General features: G+C 38.5%; 3 protein-coding genes across 3 annotated transcripts; 1 reads left to right on the plus strand and 2 right to left on the minus strand.

The window, feature by feature from the left end:
* Positions 1-1435: 1435 nt before the first annotated feature.
* LOC146739505 (uncharacterized) lies at positions 1436-2401 on the minus strand. The gene has a single exon (XM_085502831.1). It carries the CDS (start codon positions 2399-2401, stop codon positions 1436-1438), a length of 966 nt encoding a protein of 321 aa, XP_085358957.1.
* A 343-nt stretch (positions 2402-2744) lies between these two features.
* Positions 2745-3620, minus strand: LOC146739506 (uncharacterized). The gene has a single exon (XM_085502832.1). It carries the CDS (start codon positions 3618-3620, stop codon positions 2745-2747), a length of 876 nt encoding a protein of 291 aa, XP_085358958.1.
* A 10811-nt stretch (positions 3621-14431) lies between these two features.
* LOC146739507 (uncharacterized) lies at positions 14432-15882 on the plus strand. The gene has a single exon (XM_085502981.1). The coding sequence runs from the start codon at positions 14602-14604 to the stop codon at positions 15550-15552; it is 951 nt and encodes a 316-aa protein (XP_085359107.1). The 5' UTR covers positions 14432-14601; the 3' UTR covers positions 15553-15882.
* The last annotated feature ends 1420 nt before the right edge of the window (positions 15883-17302 follow it).

The following is a 17302-nucleotide window of genomic DNA, read 5'->3' on the forward strand; positions in this document are numbered from 1 at the left end:
TATCACACGGCAATACACACAGTTTCTTCCCATGATCCCTGCACACTTATATTTGAAAGGTTTTAAGTAATTTGAAAAAAACATAGAATAAAGCATTATGACAGGTGACTTGTAGTTGATCCACTGCATAAAAAATACTGAACATGTAAAAAGTTACAAAGTACTTGTTACATTGTAATAGTTTACCTTTTATTTTTTAATATTGTAAAGTTGACATGCTGTTTTTTTTTAATTTTCAAGGGATAAAAGTGTTGTTAAACTGCAATATTTCCATTTTTTCTGTTAACAATCGCAAAAGTTATCAGCTGTAATTGTCGCAAATTGTCACAAGTTGTCGATTTCTTTTATTATTCATTTATAAATTTCAGTCTGTATTTTCAAGGTTTTGAAAACTTAACTTACATTATGGTCCCTCTTCTATACAAAAATGTCATCAATTTAGCAAAACGCCTACCCCTTTAAAATGATATATTGAAGATAATATTTGGTAATCGTAGTCCTAAATAACTATTAAAAATAGCTAGACGTTTCGAGCAATGGCTCTTTATCGATAGCATACCCGATGACATTAGTAAGATAGCAGCAAATAGAAAAATTGTAATAGTAGTTTATAAATAAATAAACGCTGCTCGGACTGATAAGTATGATATATTGAAGATAATATTTGGTAATCGTAGTCCTAAATAACTATTAAAAATAGCTAGACGTTTCGAGCAATGGCTTTAAAAGTCAATTAACGCACTTAGTCCTCCACACATACCAACAGCATATAGAACACAAGGTTGGGATTTAAACTACCCTAGGGGGTGACTTTATTCAACTCTTCCCCCTACCCTAGTGGTAGGAATGAATACTCCCCCCTAACACTACAAACTATTAATACAGTAAAAATAAATACTACTATGTAACAAATAAACAAACCAAGTAACTTGACCTATCAGGTCTTCTCTTATCGGTCTGACATGTAAATAAAATAAATAGTGTGAACTTCTTATAATTAAATAAATATTAATACAAATAAATAAAGCTTAATACCAAAACTGCTGTAGTAGTGCAGGGACTAAGATAGTACACAGAGGTGGGAGCAAGCAGCAGGCAGAGAAGTAGCCTTCAAACGAAATTTGCAAAACTGACCAGTAAAACCAAATATACGCGGTATCATTCTGATTGGTCAATCTGTGATAAGTACTATCCCTGCTACTGGCTCCTGTCAACCAAGCCCATCCTACTATGATATGATAGATAAATGGCAAAGGATCCCCTAATTGCCTTAAACGTAGCTCATAACATGGAGCTATACCTTAACGCACTTAGTCCTCCACACATACCAACAGCATATAGAACACAAGATTGGGATTTAAACTACCCTAGGGGGTGACTTTATTCAACTCTTCCCCCTACCCTAGTGGTAGGAATGAATACTCCCAAACCCAATTCAGGAGTAGTAGGAAGGTAGTAGTTTTGTACACTGTAACATAGAGTTTACTTTGAAAGGTAGAGGTAGGAAGAGATACTTCAGGTAAGCATCGCTTTTCCAGTCACCCATTAGTTTAATAATATCGCTTGGAATGCCACATTCTATGGCCCAGGAAGCTCCTCCTCGTCGCAGACTATGAGAAGAGTACTCATTGGTAGGTACATTGAGGTTATGCAAGAAGTGTTTTAATTTTTTGTTAAACTGTGTTGGCAGCAAAGGTCGAAATGTATTGCTACCTGTCGGAATGACAAAGGCTGGACCTGTTACAGGTGCCCATCGAGACTGTTCAAATGCTTTCAGTACTGCAGTGACAGGGCAGAGAGGGTGGCCACGTATATATGGTAGAGGTACCTCTAAGGTTCTATCCCTAGTTTGGATGGTTTTGGTCCATGAAATTGTAATTGTAATGCCCCACTGGCTAATATTAAATGACTGACGTGTTAAATGTTTCTCTGGATCAAATTTGCCAATTGTAAGAGCCATAATATTAGACTTGCGTAATAGGCCAAAGAAACCAACGAGGCATACTGCCCAAAAAACTGTGTCCTCTGACTTGGCAAAGTTCAATTGGTTACGCATACCAAGCAACAAATTGGGTGTGAGGGGAAGCTTCCTATTTACATGAGTACCTTTTGTTTTAGCAATGCCTTTCAACAACACTGTTAAAAACCAGTTCTCTTGTAAAGGGTTTGCAAACCCATATTCTGCATGCAAAATGCGAATGATATTTAGGTACTGTTTTATTGATGAATACTTAAGGCGACAAGCTAAATAAGCAGCATAACGACATACCATGACTGTTGTGGCAGGCAGGGGTGGATACCCCAGCATAACACAAAATGTTATGTATGATTTCCAATGTGTGGTGTATGATCGTTTGGTACTAGCTGCATATGCATTCCCCCTATACATGCTGATCTCCATGTCAAGCTGTTCCTCCAGCTTTTCAATTTTATGATCTGTGAATGGAGAGCAATGTGTGTGGAATTAGACATATGATAGGGGAATGTTTGTAATGTAACAGCTGGGTGTATGTTTGCATTTGGGTATAGGAGAGCATGTAAGCGCGAGAGTTGGCCTGGTTGATGTAATCGTGAAATGGCAACTGGAATATCGTTTTGTTTGCCTGGCACATAGACTGCCATTATACTGAAATTGTAACTGGCTGAAATCCAGAACAACGACCGTAGTGCAGCCATGACTACAGGATGTTTGCAGCTACCCTTGTTTATAATAGCCTTGGCTACCATACTGTCTGTGTGTAGAATTACACTGTGGTTAGCCCAGAAGGGGGCCATCGTAAGGCCGCTAACAAGATAGATAGTGTTTCTTTATAGTTGATGTGCAAGTTCTCAGCAGCTGGCCACTCAGACCAGCGATAATATAACCAATCATTTCTAATGAAGGCCCCCGCTACATACTTGCAAGCATCTGTATGTATATCAGTGATAGGGTTGTCCTTCAGAAATTTAGCAGTGCCGTTAAACACTGGCAAAAATTGAATCCACCATTCTAGGTCTGCACGAAAATCATGATTTAAAATAACTTTATGTGTTGGTTGTTTTAGCAAGTTGATGCTGTCCAGGATTCGGCGGAGGAAAGTTCTACCTCCCTGTATTACCTGGCAAGCCCAATTTAGTTTACCTGCTAGTGATTGTAGCTGGCGGCGGGATGCACGTGCTTTAGTGCGGAAAGATATAAGCAAATCATGCAGGTCATGCTTTTTATCCTCTGGTAGGGATAACGTAAGGTTATAGCTATCTATTTGTATTCCTAGAAATACAATTTTGCGGCAAGGACCTTCAACTTTATGCCATGCAATAGCAAACCCAAGTTTGCGTAATAGTGTCAAAAGTGTGTTGAGTGCAAGCCTGCAGTCGTGATACGTGTCTGCTACAATTAGAAAATCATCTAAATATACTACAAGGCCCTCAACACCCTTGCTTTGCATCATTTTCCGAACTGATTGCGTAATGCGGTGGAATATCATAGGAGCACACTTTGCTCCAAAAGGTAATCTGGTATCATACAGATAAGTAGGTTTTGTGCTGCCTGAGAAAGACCATTTTATACCTGTAGCTTCAAAATTAGAAGGATGTATGCACACAGATCGGTAAGCAGATTTTAAGTCTACTTTGGCCATGTATGAACCAGGTTGAATGAGTTTCACCGCATCACGCAAGGACTGGTAGGGAATGATGGGCTATCAGCATAGTCATTGACTGCTGTACCCTTGGGCTGGCTGCAGTCATGAATAAGTCTAACTTTAACTTTGTTAGGCTTTGGGATAGCACCCAAAGCACTTACAATTTTAGGTTTCTTATTGGTTGCAACATAACGACCCTCCCTCACTTCTGTAAGTATCTGTTTTTCCACCACCCCACGCTTGCTAGCACTAGTAGCTGACAAGTAATTCTTACACTCTACAGACTGTAATATCTGGTCTTTATTAATTATGCTAAAACCATTTTTTACTCCATCCAAAATAAAAAGCTTGTCAGGGTCATTATAAACTATTTCTTGAACCCAGGCATCATAAATCAAGGCCGAGGCGTGGGGTGGTGGTAGAAGTACACTTACATCTGGGAGGGACTGTCGTTTTTTGTAGAATCATTTGTTTGTGCCACGTGTGATACCTTAGGGTGTGGCTTATGACAAATAAGACATGTATGCGAATATGTGCACCTTGTGCCAAATTTGCAATCTCCCTTATTATAACCTAAACATAATGGCCTGCCAGTCTTGTTGTCAGTAGGGATCGAAATATTTTTGTTACCTCTTTTGCTTGTTTGATTGGTGCTGTATGGTTTGTCTCTTAAATGCACTGTTGACAAATGTTGGGAATCTGTTCCCCATGGAAAATTGTAAGTGGCTTGCATTTTCCTGTATTCTCTATCAAACAACAAGACTGACACCCACTCATAACGATCTGCTAGTTGAGAAACCTTTATAGTATAAGCCAGATATTCTTTGATCTGAGCCATATTATAACCATGGGTTGATATTAATTCAAATAAAATCCTTGAATTTGCAGCAGACCACTGTTGTGGTGTTATAGAGGCAAGTTTGGGTTTTGCAGGGCCAGAATCCAGAACTAATTTAGTTTCTCCCTCCCCAAAAGACAGCACTTGCTGTTCAACTTTGGCCGAGATGGAAGTGGACAAGTAATCAGTAATATCATAATATTTCAAACCTCTGGTAGACTGTGGCTTTAAATAAACCAAAGGATCTAAGTCCATGCGACCTGGCGTACTCGCATTTGTTTGAGTTCCGTTTATGTCCATTGCATGTAGCAGTTTGTCTAGTCCTTGAACACCTTCCCAGTCATTAACCGTCGCTGCTGGAATCGGGGATTGTCCGTGAGTAAGTCCCTGTGCTTGTTCAATAGCAGTGGACAACGGCGAATTCGTAACATCTCGTTGATTTGGGATGACCTGCTGTCCGCCATGTTGACCTCCAACTGTACTCTGGGTTGTACCATTTGTCAATGGGGGTTGTGGCTTTTCTTTCGTGGTGTGCAATCCCGCTAAACCAGCCTCGAGACATCGTATTTGACCAAGTGGAAAGATTTTCATCGCAGAAATGTCCCCTTGTTGAATGAGACGAAGTGATTTCATAGTGATGAATCCATGTAACGCCAAGCTATTTAGCGTATCAAATGTTATGCCTTCGTCTTCAGCCCATAGCTGCACTTCGACATCCGGTAGATTCAAAATCCCGCCGCACTAGTCTTCTTGCAATGACGATCGGCGATCTTTGGATTCGGACGTCATCGCTACTCTAGTCACTAGCGTCGTGGTTGTCAATAAAGTATGTACCACAAAAGCACAAACAGTTCAATCTTGTTTGAATGTCTAATACTCGTGCACATTGTGTTCGGTCTGGAGGTAAGCGATCAAACTGTCGAGCTCTTTCGCTGGAATCGTTGCCTCTGGTGGGATATTAAATGCTTGTTCTTACAATATCGTTTATTGTAAGCGAGGATATCCCTGTTGAAGTCTCGTTTTAGACATAGATTAGCAAGCAGCAGGCAGAGAAGTAGCCTTCAAACGAAATTTGCAAAACTGACCAGTAAAACCAAATATACGCGGTATCATTCTGATTGGTCAATCTGTGATAAGTACTATCCCTGCTACTGGCTCCTGTCAACCAAGCCCATCCTACTATGATATGATATGATAGATAAACGGCAAAGGATCACCTAAGTGCCTTAAACGTAGCTCATAACATGGAGCTATACCAAATAGATAAACTGACCAAACTAATCTTGGGATGAATTCATAGATTATATTATGTTACTACCGGTAGTAATAGAGTAAAGCAGTATTTTCCAGAGTGAAATACTTTTGATTTTGAAGTTTAGTAAACTGTATGTAACTGTAAAATGTATGTAAATTTGTGTACTTCACAAAATTCATAATAATTACAAATTAATCTTTACTTCTAATACACCAAGGACCCCAGTGTGCAACGACGTCATTTTAAAACGTCATTAATATTACTGCCCTTCCACAAATACATAGAGAAAAGGCCAAGTTCACCATGTTTCACTCTAATTATACATGAAATCACTATCGTCCATGTCCGTGAAAAAAAGTTTACAATACAAGTCTATGGTTGCAGTTATATGTCTACATTAAAATTTTAAAAGTCAACACTTTTTTAATATCTTAGCACATCCGATGACCTGATCGCATGCAATGCCCTATGTGCGGCAAGGTGTAGGTCGGTACTAGCTAGTTCATTGTATTTCGGACATGAGAGTATTGTTTTCAATTTTCTGAATACAAACTCATGTGGTTTCAGAGGAGTATAGGGCGTACACAACAAATACATCCTCATGGAACCAAGCCATTTGACCACCTAGCGTCCACCTTCATTTCGATGAGTTAGCAGATTATCAACTACAATGAATTCGCAATATTCCAAAACAGATCTACGAGTCAAGTAATAAAAGTAACAGTAATCGTATTATGGTGAATGAGCTTGGCATAATTGATGTCTTCTATGCTGACGGGTAAATGTAAAGTTACACCAGGAGCTTGCATGTACCGTTCCAGGAAGTTTTTCGTACCAATTTATTAGTGTAGAATGATAACATTATTATAACTAAGCATAGCTAACATTTATTCCTATAATAATATATATTCCAATAAGTCGCTGCATGTCGTTTTCATCATTTATAATATAACAAACACGCAGAGTTGCATGTCCTTAATGATCGTTGCTCTCCTCACTAAACCTGACGTCCCGTCGTCAGTACAGTCTAGTGGTCATGTCATGAATTTGTTTTTGCGTATCTGTTGACCGACTTAATTAGTTGATTATTAGCTGAATTGCTGTGTTATGTCTGTCATCGTTTAGGTCTATTTGAAGTTTTGGACGGAACTTGGCTCAGTGATTTGGAACTAATTACAAGATACCGTCGCTATTCTGACATTCATAGTTATTAATGTAGTGAACGATTAATCAAAAGATATGACGTATTCAGTACTTAGTGTGATTGGCTTTATGATTGAAGGTTACGCCCTAGAGTCTTTTTACTGCATTGTAATTGGTTAGAGTTTTGAAAATGAATAAAGAGAGTTTGAGTTGGTCTTGGCGAATACTCCACGACAGAGCAGTCCGAGAGAGTCCAGGGGCGAGCCTTGAGGCAGTCCAGTCTTGGACGAGTCTTGGTTCAGCCTTGCGAGAGTCTTGGGGATTTTTTCCCCAGGGCGCTGTGTCTTATAGAGTGCTCGATTGACCGACTAAGACGAGAGCTGAAACGTATTTTGTTGTGTGTGCCTTATTTGACTGTAAAGTTAAAGTGACTTTCCCGATCCCGTACCTCAAGGGGACGAGATAGAGAGACGAGACGAGTTTCCCCCCTGGCACGTGTGGAGAACCCCGAGAAAGAGAATTTCCCCCTGATAGTCAACTGTCTCGTCAACCTCATAAAGTTGCATTGTGAGATATATCGTGTTACAGTGAGATCACTACGCTCTCTTGCGTAATCATGCGAAATGGAAATCGCCTGCAGCGTCTGAATTAAATACAATTTGGGCAACAATCACCTCTGTGATTGCTTATATAGCCAAAAGGAAAACTTTCATACACTTTTATGTATATCTCAAACTGGCGACACTAGTCCAAAAAATAACAAGCATCAAGGTCCCGTTATGTTTAATGTATGTACAAAGTTTGAACCAAATCCGTCCATACACACACACAACTGAGATCCGGTTATAACATCGTGAAAATGTGTGATTATGATACATTTTTCGCTCAGTAGAAATTTGGAGAAATTGACTGGTTTTCTAGTTTTGTAAGATAGGCTTCCAAGATGAAATTGTGTTTTAAAGTTTCTTTAAGTTTTGAGTTGTTTTTATCATTAGTCATTGAAAATGTCAGTTTTCCAATGTAAAATAAAAGACTGTTTGAGGTTATTGTGGGTTATTGGGTATATTTAATTAGGTGCCTTTGCTTGGTGGTATTTAGCAAAGACGTTACTTTTAAATACCATTTGGTTCTAATTGTTTTATTAATCAAATAAGCTTCCTTTAAAGGGGAGCAGAGTTGTGGCTTTTGACACTCTGTACATGAAATCTGAGATCTATGAATGGATTCTGTCGATAAAAATAACTTATATGTGCTGTGAAATGCCCTAAATATCGGGTATAAAACGGGCTGTGAAGCAGACGACAAACTTCCGCTTTTCCTGGTGTCATTTCGCCTCTAGAGGGCCAGTCAAATGACGTCATCAGTGAACACTGATAATTGAACCCATTCATCCCATAGAAATGCTACTATGAAAGACCTTGTTAACTGACTACTTAAAAGTTGAAACATGGCGAGGTGTTGTGTTATGAATGCCGTAACGATTCATGTTATGTTTCTCGAAATCCCAAATAAAAAATCACGTTGTTGGTTGCGAGAAATCGGCGGAAGAACTAACCTGAAAGTGAAGACAGTACAGCGTTCTGGCTATAGTAAACAGTGAGTGAATAAATATTGTACGAGTTAAAATTAAATGAGAAATATGCTAATATCACTTGAACCACAGTACTCATTTTGCCCAACTTCCCACTTTTTAAACGATCGCCTAATTTCCGACCGCACTGTATTTTCCGACCGGAAAACGACCACATTTTTACCGTTTTTTTTTCTCTCGCTCGTATATTGAAAACACCGACCGCTCGCCCAAACACTGGTCACCGGCACAGGAGTAGTCAAAATGTTTGGGGATATACAACAAGTGTTAACTATTATAAATTCTGAACGGCTCTTCAAATCTATACCACTCTGTATCATTCGCGAACAACTTCATCTGTGTCAAATACTAAAGCCGGTACAATATTGTAAACAAATGCCATGATATCTCAGTCATATCGCTATTGTATACACTACCTTTTTTATTCTTGTTTGCACAAACGTTGAATTGCCGTCAAACATTCAAATATATTTAGTTTTTAAAGCGGAACCGATACTATAAATAAGGGTCAAGATGGCCACCGTATTAGTATGCTAATCCGAACCAAGCAGCTAACATCGTGGCGGGAGCTCCGTGAAATATGCCATTTACGATGTTTGGAGATCAAGCCGTGGTTCCAATTACATATCCACGGGGGCATGAATATGTACGCTAGCGGTTACACTCGTCTGGTTGGGCTTTTGATGTTTAAATGTTGTTATTTTCGGTCGAAACGTACCGCGACCAGTGAAAATCACGAGTTTAAAATGATGGCTAATATATGCAAAATTCCTGTCAATCACAGTTTGAGTAAACGAAAATGTAAATCCCCTAGATGTTTATTCAATCTACAAAGCTTGTTGGTTTACAAACAGCATTATCGTTACGTAGTTTGTCTATGTCTAACCGCCTCCATGGTCTAACCATCGGTAACACTGGGACATGATGTAAGAAAGTAAACAATTTCAATAACATTAGGTTACGGGCTGTCGGATATCCATTGCAATAAATTGAATATAGAAGTAGAAATCATTCGCGTGGTTTTAACTTTCCGGTGAGTCCAAAAGCGCAAAAATTTCCTGTTGGAATGTAAAACACAATACCCAAGTCAAAACAACACTGAGGTCACTCCTGACCCACAATCTTACGAATTTTACCGTAGTCATTGACGCCCCTTCAAGAGTACGATGTTTATTGTGGTTAGCGTGAATGGGTAAAGCTTCGCTTCGACAATGAGCTGTTATCACCGTAAAAATGTTAAATTAGTCTTCAAATGGTCAGTTTATCATCGAAAACAACTAATGTTTTGAATTAAAAAAAAGTGCCGTCTTCCCATCAAAACTAGAGGTAAAAGATCGAGCTGGAACATCGGCAAATCTCCTCCGTTTTGTTATTTTGAACACGTTGGCATCACCGAGTATTTTGACTGGCTGATTAGCGATTTGACCTATAAGGTGTCGAGCATTTGCATGCGACCGGAATCATTCGCTTACGATGAAACTAAATTGAAATTTACTTGCATTTCAGAACAATTCAACGAGTTTACTTTTTGTACCTTATTAATAATCACTACCAAGTAATAATAATAATTGTGAAACGTAGCATGGTCGGATTGCGTTACCGTGATTATTTGCTACTAAGCAATGCAGTGTTCGTTTTTTAAAAACTTTTTTTAGGAACGCCAGAACGATGTTGGTTACTACTATGTGGACATTTTTCTTTTGACCGTACGGCAAAGACTTGTGTTTTCTAAGAGATGAAACGTTTTGTATAACTTTCTAGACAGCCTGGAAAAGGAAGGGGTACAGTGAATAACCGTTCTGTTAGAGGTTCTAAGTTTCGGATATCAACAAGACATTGGCCTGACTGCTTCGTATGGTGTTACCCTTTGTTTTATTTTCCGCGAAATACTTCGACAGCTCAAAACCGCGAAATAATATGTTTCCACAGCACACACCACAGAGTACAAGAAGTAAATACGCCATGCTTGAAATACATGAACAACCAGGTCTTGGCATAGGAAAATAAACCAGTTTTTGTTTCTGTATTTGACTGCAGGACGAAACGGCGCCCAGACAACACGTCACAGGCAGTTCCAATTCATATCTTTTACAATAGATCGTTTTCGTTTATGCGTCGCATATATGTCCAGTAAATTTAACCGAGTGTATGTGTGTATTTATATTCTATTTTTGGATTCTTATTTATAATAAATACAACGCTGCAGATTGGTCGTTAAAATTGAGTCTACGGTAAAATTGTTTTGACAGAACGCTCTTCTCCCCCTCACCGCTCATTTGATTTTGACTGTAAAGTCAACCCGACTTTCACCCACCAGATCACAAGAACTCAAATCTCACACGAGATACAAGCCGGTACCACCCGTGTACGTTTTGATTTTCTACACTAGTGTCGTAAACATGTTACAAGATAAGCCCGTGATGTCGCGGCGACTTTTCTTTACTAATGATTATACAGTAAACTTTTTTATTGTCGTTTCTACCAATTAGTCAATATTATATGGAAATACACGTTCTGTTTACCGATTTGTGACGGAAATATGAAAACCGAAGTCTTTGACTTCGTGTTTTCACGCTTGTTATATTAGCAGTCTGGAGGAGTAGTATGTATACAGAATGAGCATAGGAAGTTTCGTTCTCAGGTTTACTGTATACGAGATCAGTACCGTCAATAGAACGACGCAACGGAAACAGACAAATAAATTTTAGCAACAATCTGATCGTCCGGTGGACTGCTGCCTTTTCTTGTTGGCCATCATCAACTTGAATTAGTTCAGCGTCATATTTTTCCGACGATGTATAAATTACCGAGCGCGCGATGTTTCAAATCATGGCACATAAAGACTGCTATCTATCCTTATAGAGGGACTGTGGTTATATTTAAACAAGCAAATTGTAATCCGTTCTTAGGATGTTTATATCAGTTGTTGTTTTGTGGGATTAGCGGTACAGGGGGAAAGATAAGCATTCATTTACTCAGTGGACAGATGCGGAGTTAATTACCCATGAGCACTTGGTGCAATCCAAGGGATTGAGCGGTTCCCCTTTAACTATCTATAATTATATGCATGCACTTCGACCCTTTGACCTAGATTTGATTGGGATGGAATATTTTGTTTTAAACAATATTCTGACGTTACTTACTGTCCCCAAAATGTTTCAACACAATTGCGGTACGACTGTCCGATTTACAAGTGCATTGGGTAATATATTAATAACCATTCTCACCAATCGCTAGTTTAGGAGCGAGTAGGAAATCAAACAGCCGCAGGTCGCCCAGAAAGGACTGAGAAATTAAAAAGATTATATTTCCACAACGTTAAATAAATCTGGCTGCATCAAAAGCTTGGAAACTAGTTATAATATTTTGCAAAAGACTGAATGATCAACGACATCATTTTAGGATGCAATTGAATTTTAAGTACTTTCATTGCGTAACTTACTGCGCGGCGATGCTGACATCAAATGTGTATTGACCGAAGTTTGACCCCCAAGTCACGCACTGAACAGGCGCGTTGCCTTAGCAATCTGTTTCTTTCATGCTCCGCGCGTCGATCTTGTAAAATTGTTATTAGTTCTGACGGTGCTGTACGCAAACTTGTATATTTTGAGGTCGTTTACTTAGTGCGCTGCTTTTCTAATTACGCAAATTTGTTTACAATGTTGTACCGGCTCTAAAAATTTCAACATTGTAATATATCGGTTTTCTAATAATTACGCAAAGTCAGTTATTTAATATTGGACACAGGTGAAGTTACCTCCGCGAATGATACAATGTGGTATAGATTTGAAGAGTAGTTCGGAATTTAATAATAGCTAGTACCCGTTGTATCCCCTAACTGTATCACTCAAAACCACTATTTCGATCACTACTCTGCCAATGACCAGTGTTTGGGCGACTGGTCGGTGTTTTCAATGGGTCGGTGAGAGAAAAATTACGATACAAATGCGGTCGTTTTCCGGTCGGAAAATACAGTGCGGTCGGAAATTAAGCGATAAGCGGTCGATTAAAAGTGGGAAGTTGGGCGAATGATATTAGCGTATTTCTAATTTATTTTTTAACTCAAACAATATTTATTTACTCACTGTTTACTATACCTAGAGCGCTGCACGTGTCTTCATTTTCTGGTTAGTTCTTCTGCCGTTTTCTCGCAACCAACAACGTGATTTTTTATTTGGGATTTCGAGAAACTTAACATGAATCGTTATGGCATTCATGCGCACAACATTTCGCCATGTTTCAACTTTTAAGTAGTCAGTTAACAAGGTCTTTCATAGTAGCATTTCTATGGGATGAATGGGTTCAATTATCAGTGTTCACTGATGACGTCATTTGACTGGCCCTCTAGAGGCGAAATGACACCAGGAAAAGCGGAAGTTTGTCGTCTGCTTCACAGCCCGTTTTATACCCGATATTTAGGGCATTTCGCAGCACATACAAGTTGTTTTTATCGACAGAATTTATTCATAGATCTCAAATTTCATGTACAGAGTGTCAAAAGCCACACCTCTGCTCCCCTTTAACAGTGAGTTTGTAGAATTCTTGAGTCGGTTAAAATATTTTTTTATGAATACATTGCAGGGGTATCTTGCAAGCTCGGTATAAATTCCCATTATGGGTGTATTTTGAGAAACGCCTAACAGAAATCTACAAACATCATCAATTGGGGATTTAATTTAACGTTACTGTCCATTGTTTCAGCCGCTACGATCAAAACTCCGATTCGTAACATTTGTGATCAGACAACTTGTAACCAGATCGATATATATTCTAGCCGTAACAGAGTCGATTCATACTTACCAGTACTGTACTATTTTGAAGATTTATATTTACTGTTGTTTCGAGCTAGTAATAATAATAAAATTAAGTTTATACGATTTGTATTACCGCGTGTTATGTTGGCTAACATGTTGTGTACCTGATACGTCAGCCGACCAAAGAGAAAATAGTCTTGCTGTCTAATTTGAATAACAATACTTTGGGTCGCCCGTAATGTTGTCAGTACCCGGATCAAGGAAGTACGTTAAAAACTTTCACCGACTATCATTAGTGCTGCGATTGAAATTCGCCCCGTCAATGTGATCCTCAACACAAGAAAACAATGGGTCCAACGAGAATCACCTGGATGATGTTGGTAATGTTTTTTTTTGTTTTCAAGAATCATGTTCAATTCCTTCGTTCAGCTCCTATTTGGTCCCAGAAGACTACGAGCCTAGTATTCATTCATAGTTCGCTGAAGTTCACACGTGTTATCAGGTGTTTATGTGTATGACCTAGAAGACAACACGGTGTCATGGGTGAAGAATGGGATTTCTATCAGCGATGGCAGAGTCACGAGAAACGTTGACAACATAGACCAACGGTATTCCATATATCGTTTCTCTGGCAACAGTAACTATGAATTTAGCCTTGAGATAACTCATATATCGGCACAGACAGCTGCGTTTGACAGTGGAAATTACCAGTGTGTGGTACGTGATATCAATGACAATTTGCTTATATCGTCCGATGTGGCAGTTCTTAGTTTCTTTGTGACACCGTCTGGCAACATTAAATCTCCACAATGTCAACAGAGTCATAATGTCATTGTCGAGAATGAAAAGGTTATTCTGACATGTACACACAGTGACGTCACGGGTATACCAATGATTGCACTTACGTGGTATAAAATAGAAGACAAACAAGGGGTTATACTGAATTCGTCAAATCCAAGTATCGTTGACGGAATTTTAACCATTACACATACATGGATACCACGACAAGGTGAGGAAAGTGTGGTATTTTACTGCTTATCAAGTCACCCTAGCTGGGTTAACGGATACCAATGTCAAATCGGTCCACATAAACGTATCTATACAAAACCCACTGTAACACTACAGAGTGAAAGTAATGACGTAGTCACAGCAAACTCTACCTGGTTCATCTGCAGTGCTTTGGGAGATCCTGACGTGTTCACGTATTCCTGGAAATATGATAATAAAACTGTCTCTGGTGAGAAATTTTTATTAAATGACGATACTACACAATTATGGCTAAATGACATCAGTTTTATGACAATGGTGTACATACAGTTACGTGTGTTGCCAATAATAGTGTCGGTGTTGGCAGTTCAGTCATAGATGTTACAATATCACTCCCCTTCCCAACAACAATGGCTACGACTAGTTCATATATAAACGACGAATCGTCATCTACTGCACGTGACAAAAAAGACACTACATCCGTAAACGTGAGTGGTGCCGATACGACGTTAATTGGGGTAGCTGCAGGTTCTGGCGTTGGTGGCGCTATCGTTTTGGGTATTGTAGTAATTATTATCTTATGTTTAGTTAAATCCCATCGAAAGCGGCGTGATCCATATCGAGAAAATGAGACATTTGACAACGGAAATGAATATTCGGAGATGCCAATTGTATGTCATACAAACACCGAGAATTCGCGAGTATTAACGAGGCAATCCGACGTAGTATTTACAGACGACGAGACAAATCTCTCTGTAAATGTCGAGTTAGCGATGGCTCTTGGGAGAAGAGAAAACAAACCTGAAAATGACGTCAGTGTACAACATTTATACGCCCAGGTTAAAAAAGTAACGAAAACCGGAAACAATTCTGAAAAATCAAATGACAGCGAAAGTCAAATCCATCCAAAGCAGACGAAAGATCACACGAAGATTGCTGGGAAACCACTCCCTATTCCTGAACCCAAACCTGTTAAGTCTGGCCATGGATCCAAAGAGCCTAGGAAAGAGAACGAACCAATCATCGTCACCGAGCAATTCCGACAAGTTAATCCTCTACGAAAAGTTGAGAATGACCCCACAGTCGTCTATCAAAACGTGCAACAACGTAACAGTAAGACAGAAGTTCGCAATTCAGCCGATGATATAATTGGACCCGAATATGCTGTTGTGCGACCCGAAGGAAAATCAGAGTCACCGTCAAATGAGGGCGCTGCATTAGACCGACGGATGCTGAGTAACGTGGAGGGGCTCTCATACGCTGATCTCGAATTTTCAGATTCGACAACGTCAATGCGTGCATCAAGTAACAAACCCATCAACGGCAACGAAGATGTCATGTACGCAGAACTGAAAATTTGAAAACTGCCATCCTGTAGTATGTACCACTGTTAAAGTAACAGGGGTGGTAATTTAGGTAGAATCGTATTGTTCCCAATTTAATAAATTGGTATGACGACATTCATTTATTTAATGTGCAATGTATTGAGGATTGATGAAATTGAAACATTACACATATACATATTTTTAACAATAAGTCGAAACCAAATGTACCCTACCATTTTTCAATTGAAATAATTCATGTTTTTCAATGTTTAGAGATGGCGAAAGCAATAGTAGTGAATTTGTTATAAAAAAAATGTCTCAGTGCATAAGCTTAATCTGTTTTAGAAATACACTAATGTTAGAATATTGTTAACTGTGAATGACACTCATGGGAGGAAGTTCAAATCATTACCCCAATCTTTTTTTTAATCACTCGGTTGATATATATTAATCCTACAAGACGTATATTATAGCGGTCTAGTAAGGAAATATGAATCGATGCAATAAAATATTAACGCGACTGTACAATACAATACCTAATTTATATTAGGTAAATCAATTAATTATTTTAAAAAATCATTTCATAATTGAATCGTAACTTGCAAAGCGTTCTTCTTTAACTGTTAAAATTACATTTTTCGTTGTATTTCTGTACAAATACTTGAGAAATTATCATTAATACAACTGGCTTGGTCAGATGAGGGTATGCAAGTAGCGCCACATGCGATAAATATCTGAAAACGAATAACATAGCGAGACATATGCTTCCTCGGTCGAGGACCGGTTCCAACTTTGTACACTTGCAAGGAAATAAGAAATGATACAATAACAAATATATCCTACGACAATTTGGCGCCCTATTCATATTTATATATATCAGCAATCTCAATTATTTCTAATTTCGTGTCAGATGAGTTCGGCAAATAAAGTTTCTACAATGAGAGATTGATGCAAAATTGATATGGGATGTCCGTACAACCACTGCCATTGATAAATCTGTGAAATTATACAGTCGTGAGATGAAGTCATGTTTAAGTAATAGGATTAGTAATATTTTGATATCAAACCTCACATACGAGACATGCTCACAGGATCCTGACATTGTTATTGCATGTATGTATCGTTCTATAAATGTATGAATATAATCCAATATGTATTACGCAAATCAACAATATTATAAATCTATCAATATATTTAAATTTGTCGTGCGATTAATTACGGGCATTGCACACTTTTGCTATCTCCAAGTACGATAGTTCCATGTTTCTTGTGTTATGCCAACAAATACATATGTCCATATTACACTGGTTGTTGATAGCGTCCACCATTTACGTTATTGTTGGTATATTTCGATGTTTGATGTACAAGGTTGAATAAATGGGTAGAGAAAACTAGAGCCATATCGTAAACAAAGGCAGGATATCAAAAAGAGTTTTCAACTTCGGATAACATTTGTAATTCATGCTATGATCCAAAAGTATTTGAGAAAGTGACGTGGTGTGTACTGTACTTTTGTAGGATTTTTAAAGCTTTTAATAAAGTGAAGTACAAAAGCCTAGTTATAAGATTCAAAATGTCGGGAACATCAGACAAAATGTTGGCGATTGTCAAATCTATGTATCAGGATGTAAATGTGTGTGTTAAAATAAATGTAGGAATTTCCAATTATTTTCTATGTTTTGAGCTCAGTATAATCTATGAAAATTGAAAATAATACTATCAGTCAACCAAATGGGAATTCAATTAACCTGGGATTTGTCTAATTTGTTTTCCTGTGTATATGCAG

This window comes from Saccoglossus kowalevskii, chromosome 8 (assembly GCF_978046115.1).
Source record: "Saccoglossus kowalevskii chromosome 8, keSacKowa6.1, whole genome shotgun sequence".
In the NCBI taxonomy this organism is placed as follows: Eukaryota; Metazoa; Hemichordata; class Enteropneusta; family Harrimaniidae; genus Saccoglossus; species Saccoglossus kowalevskii.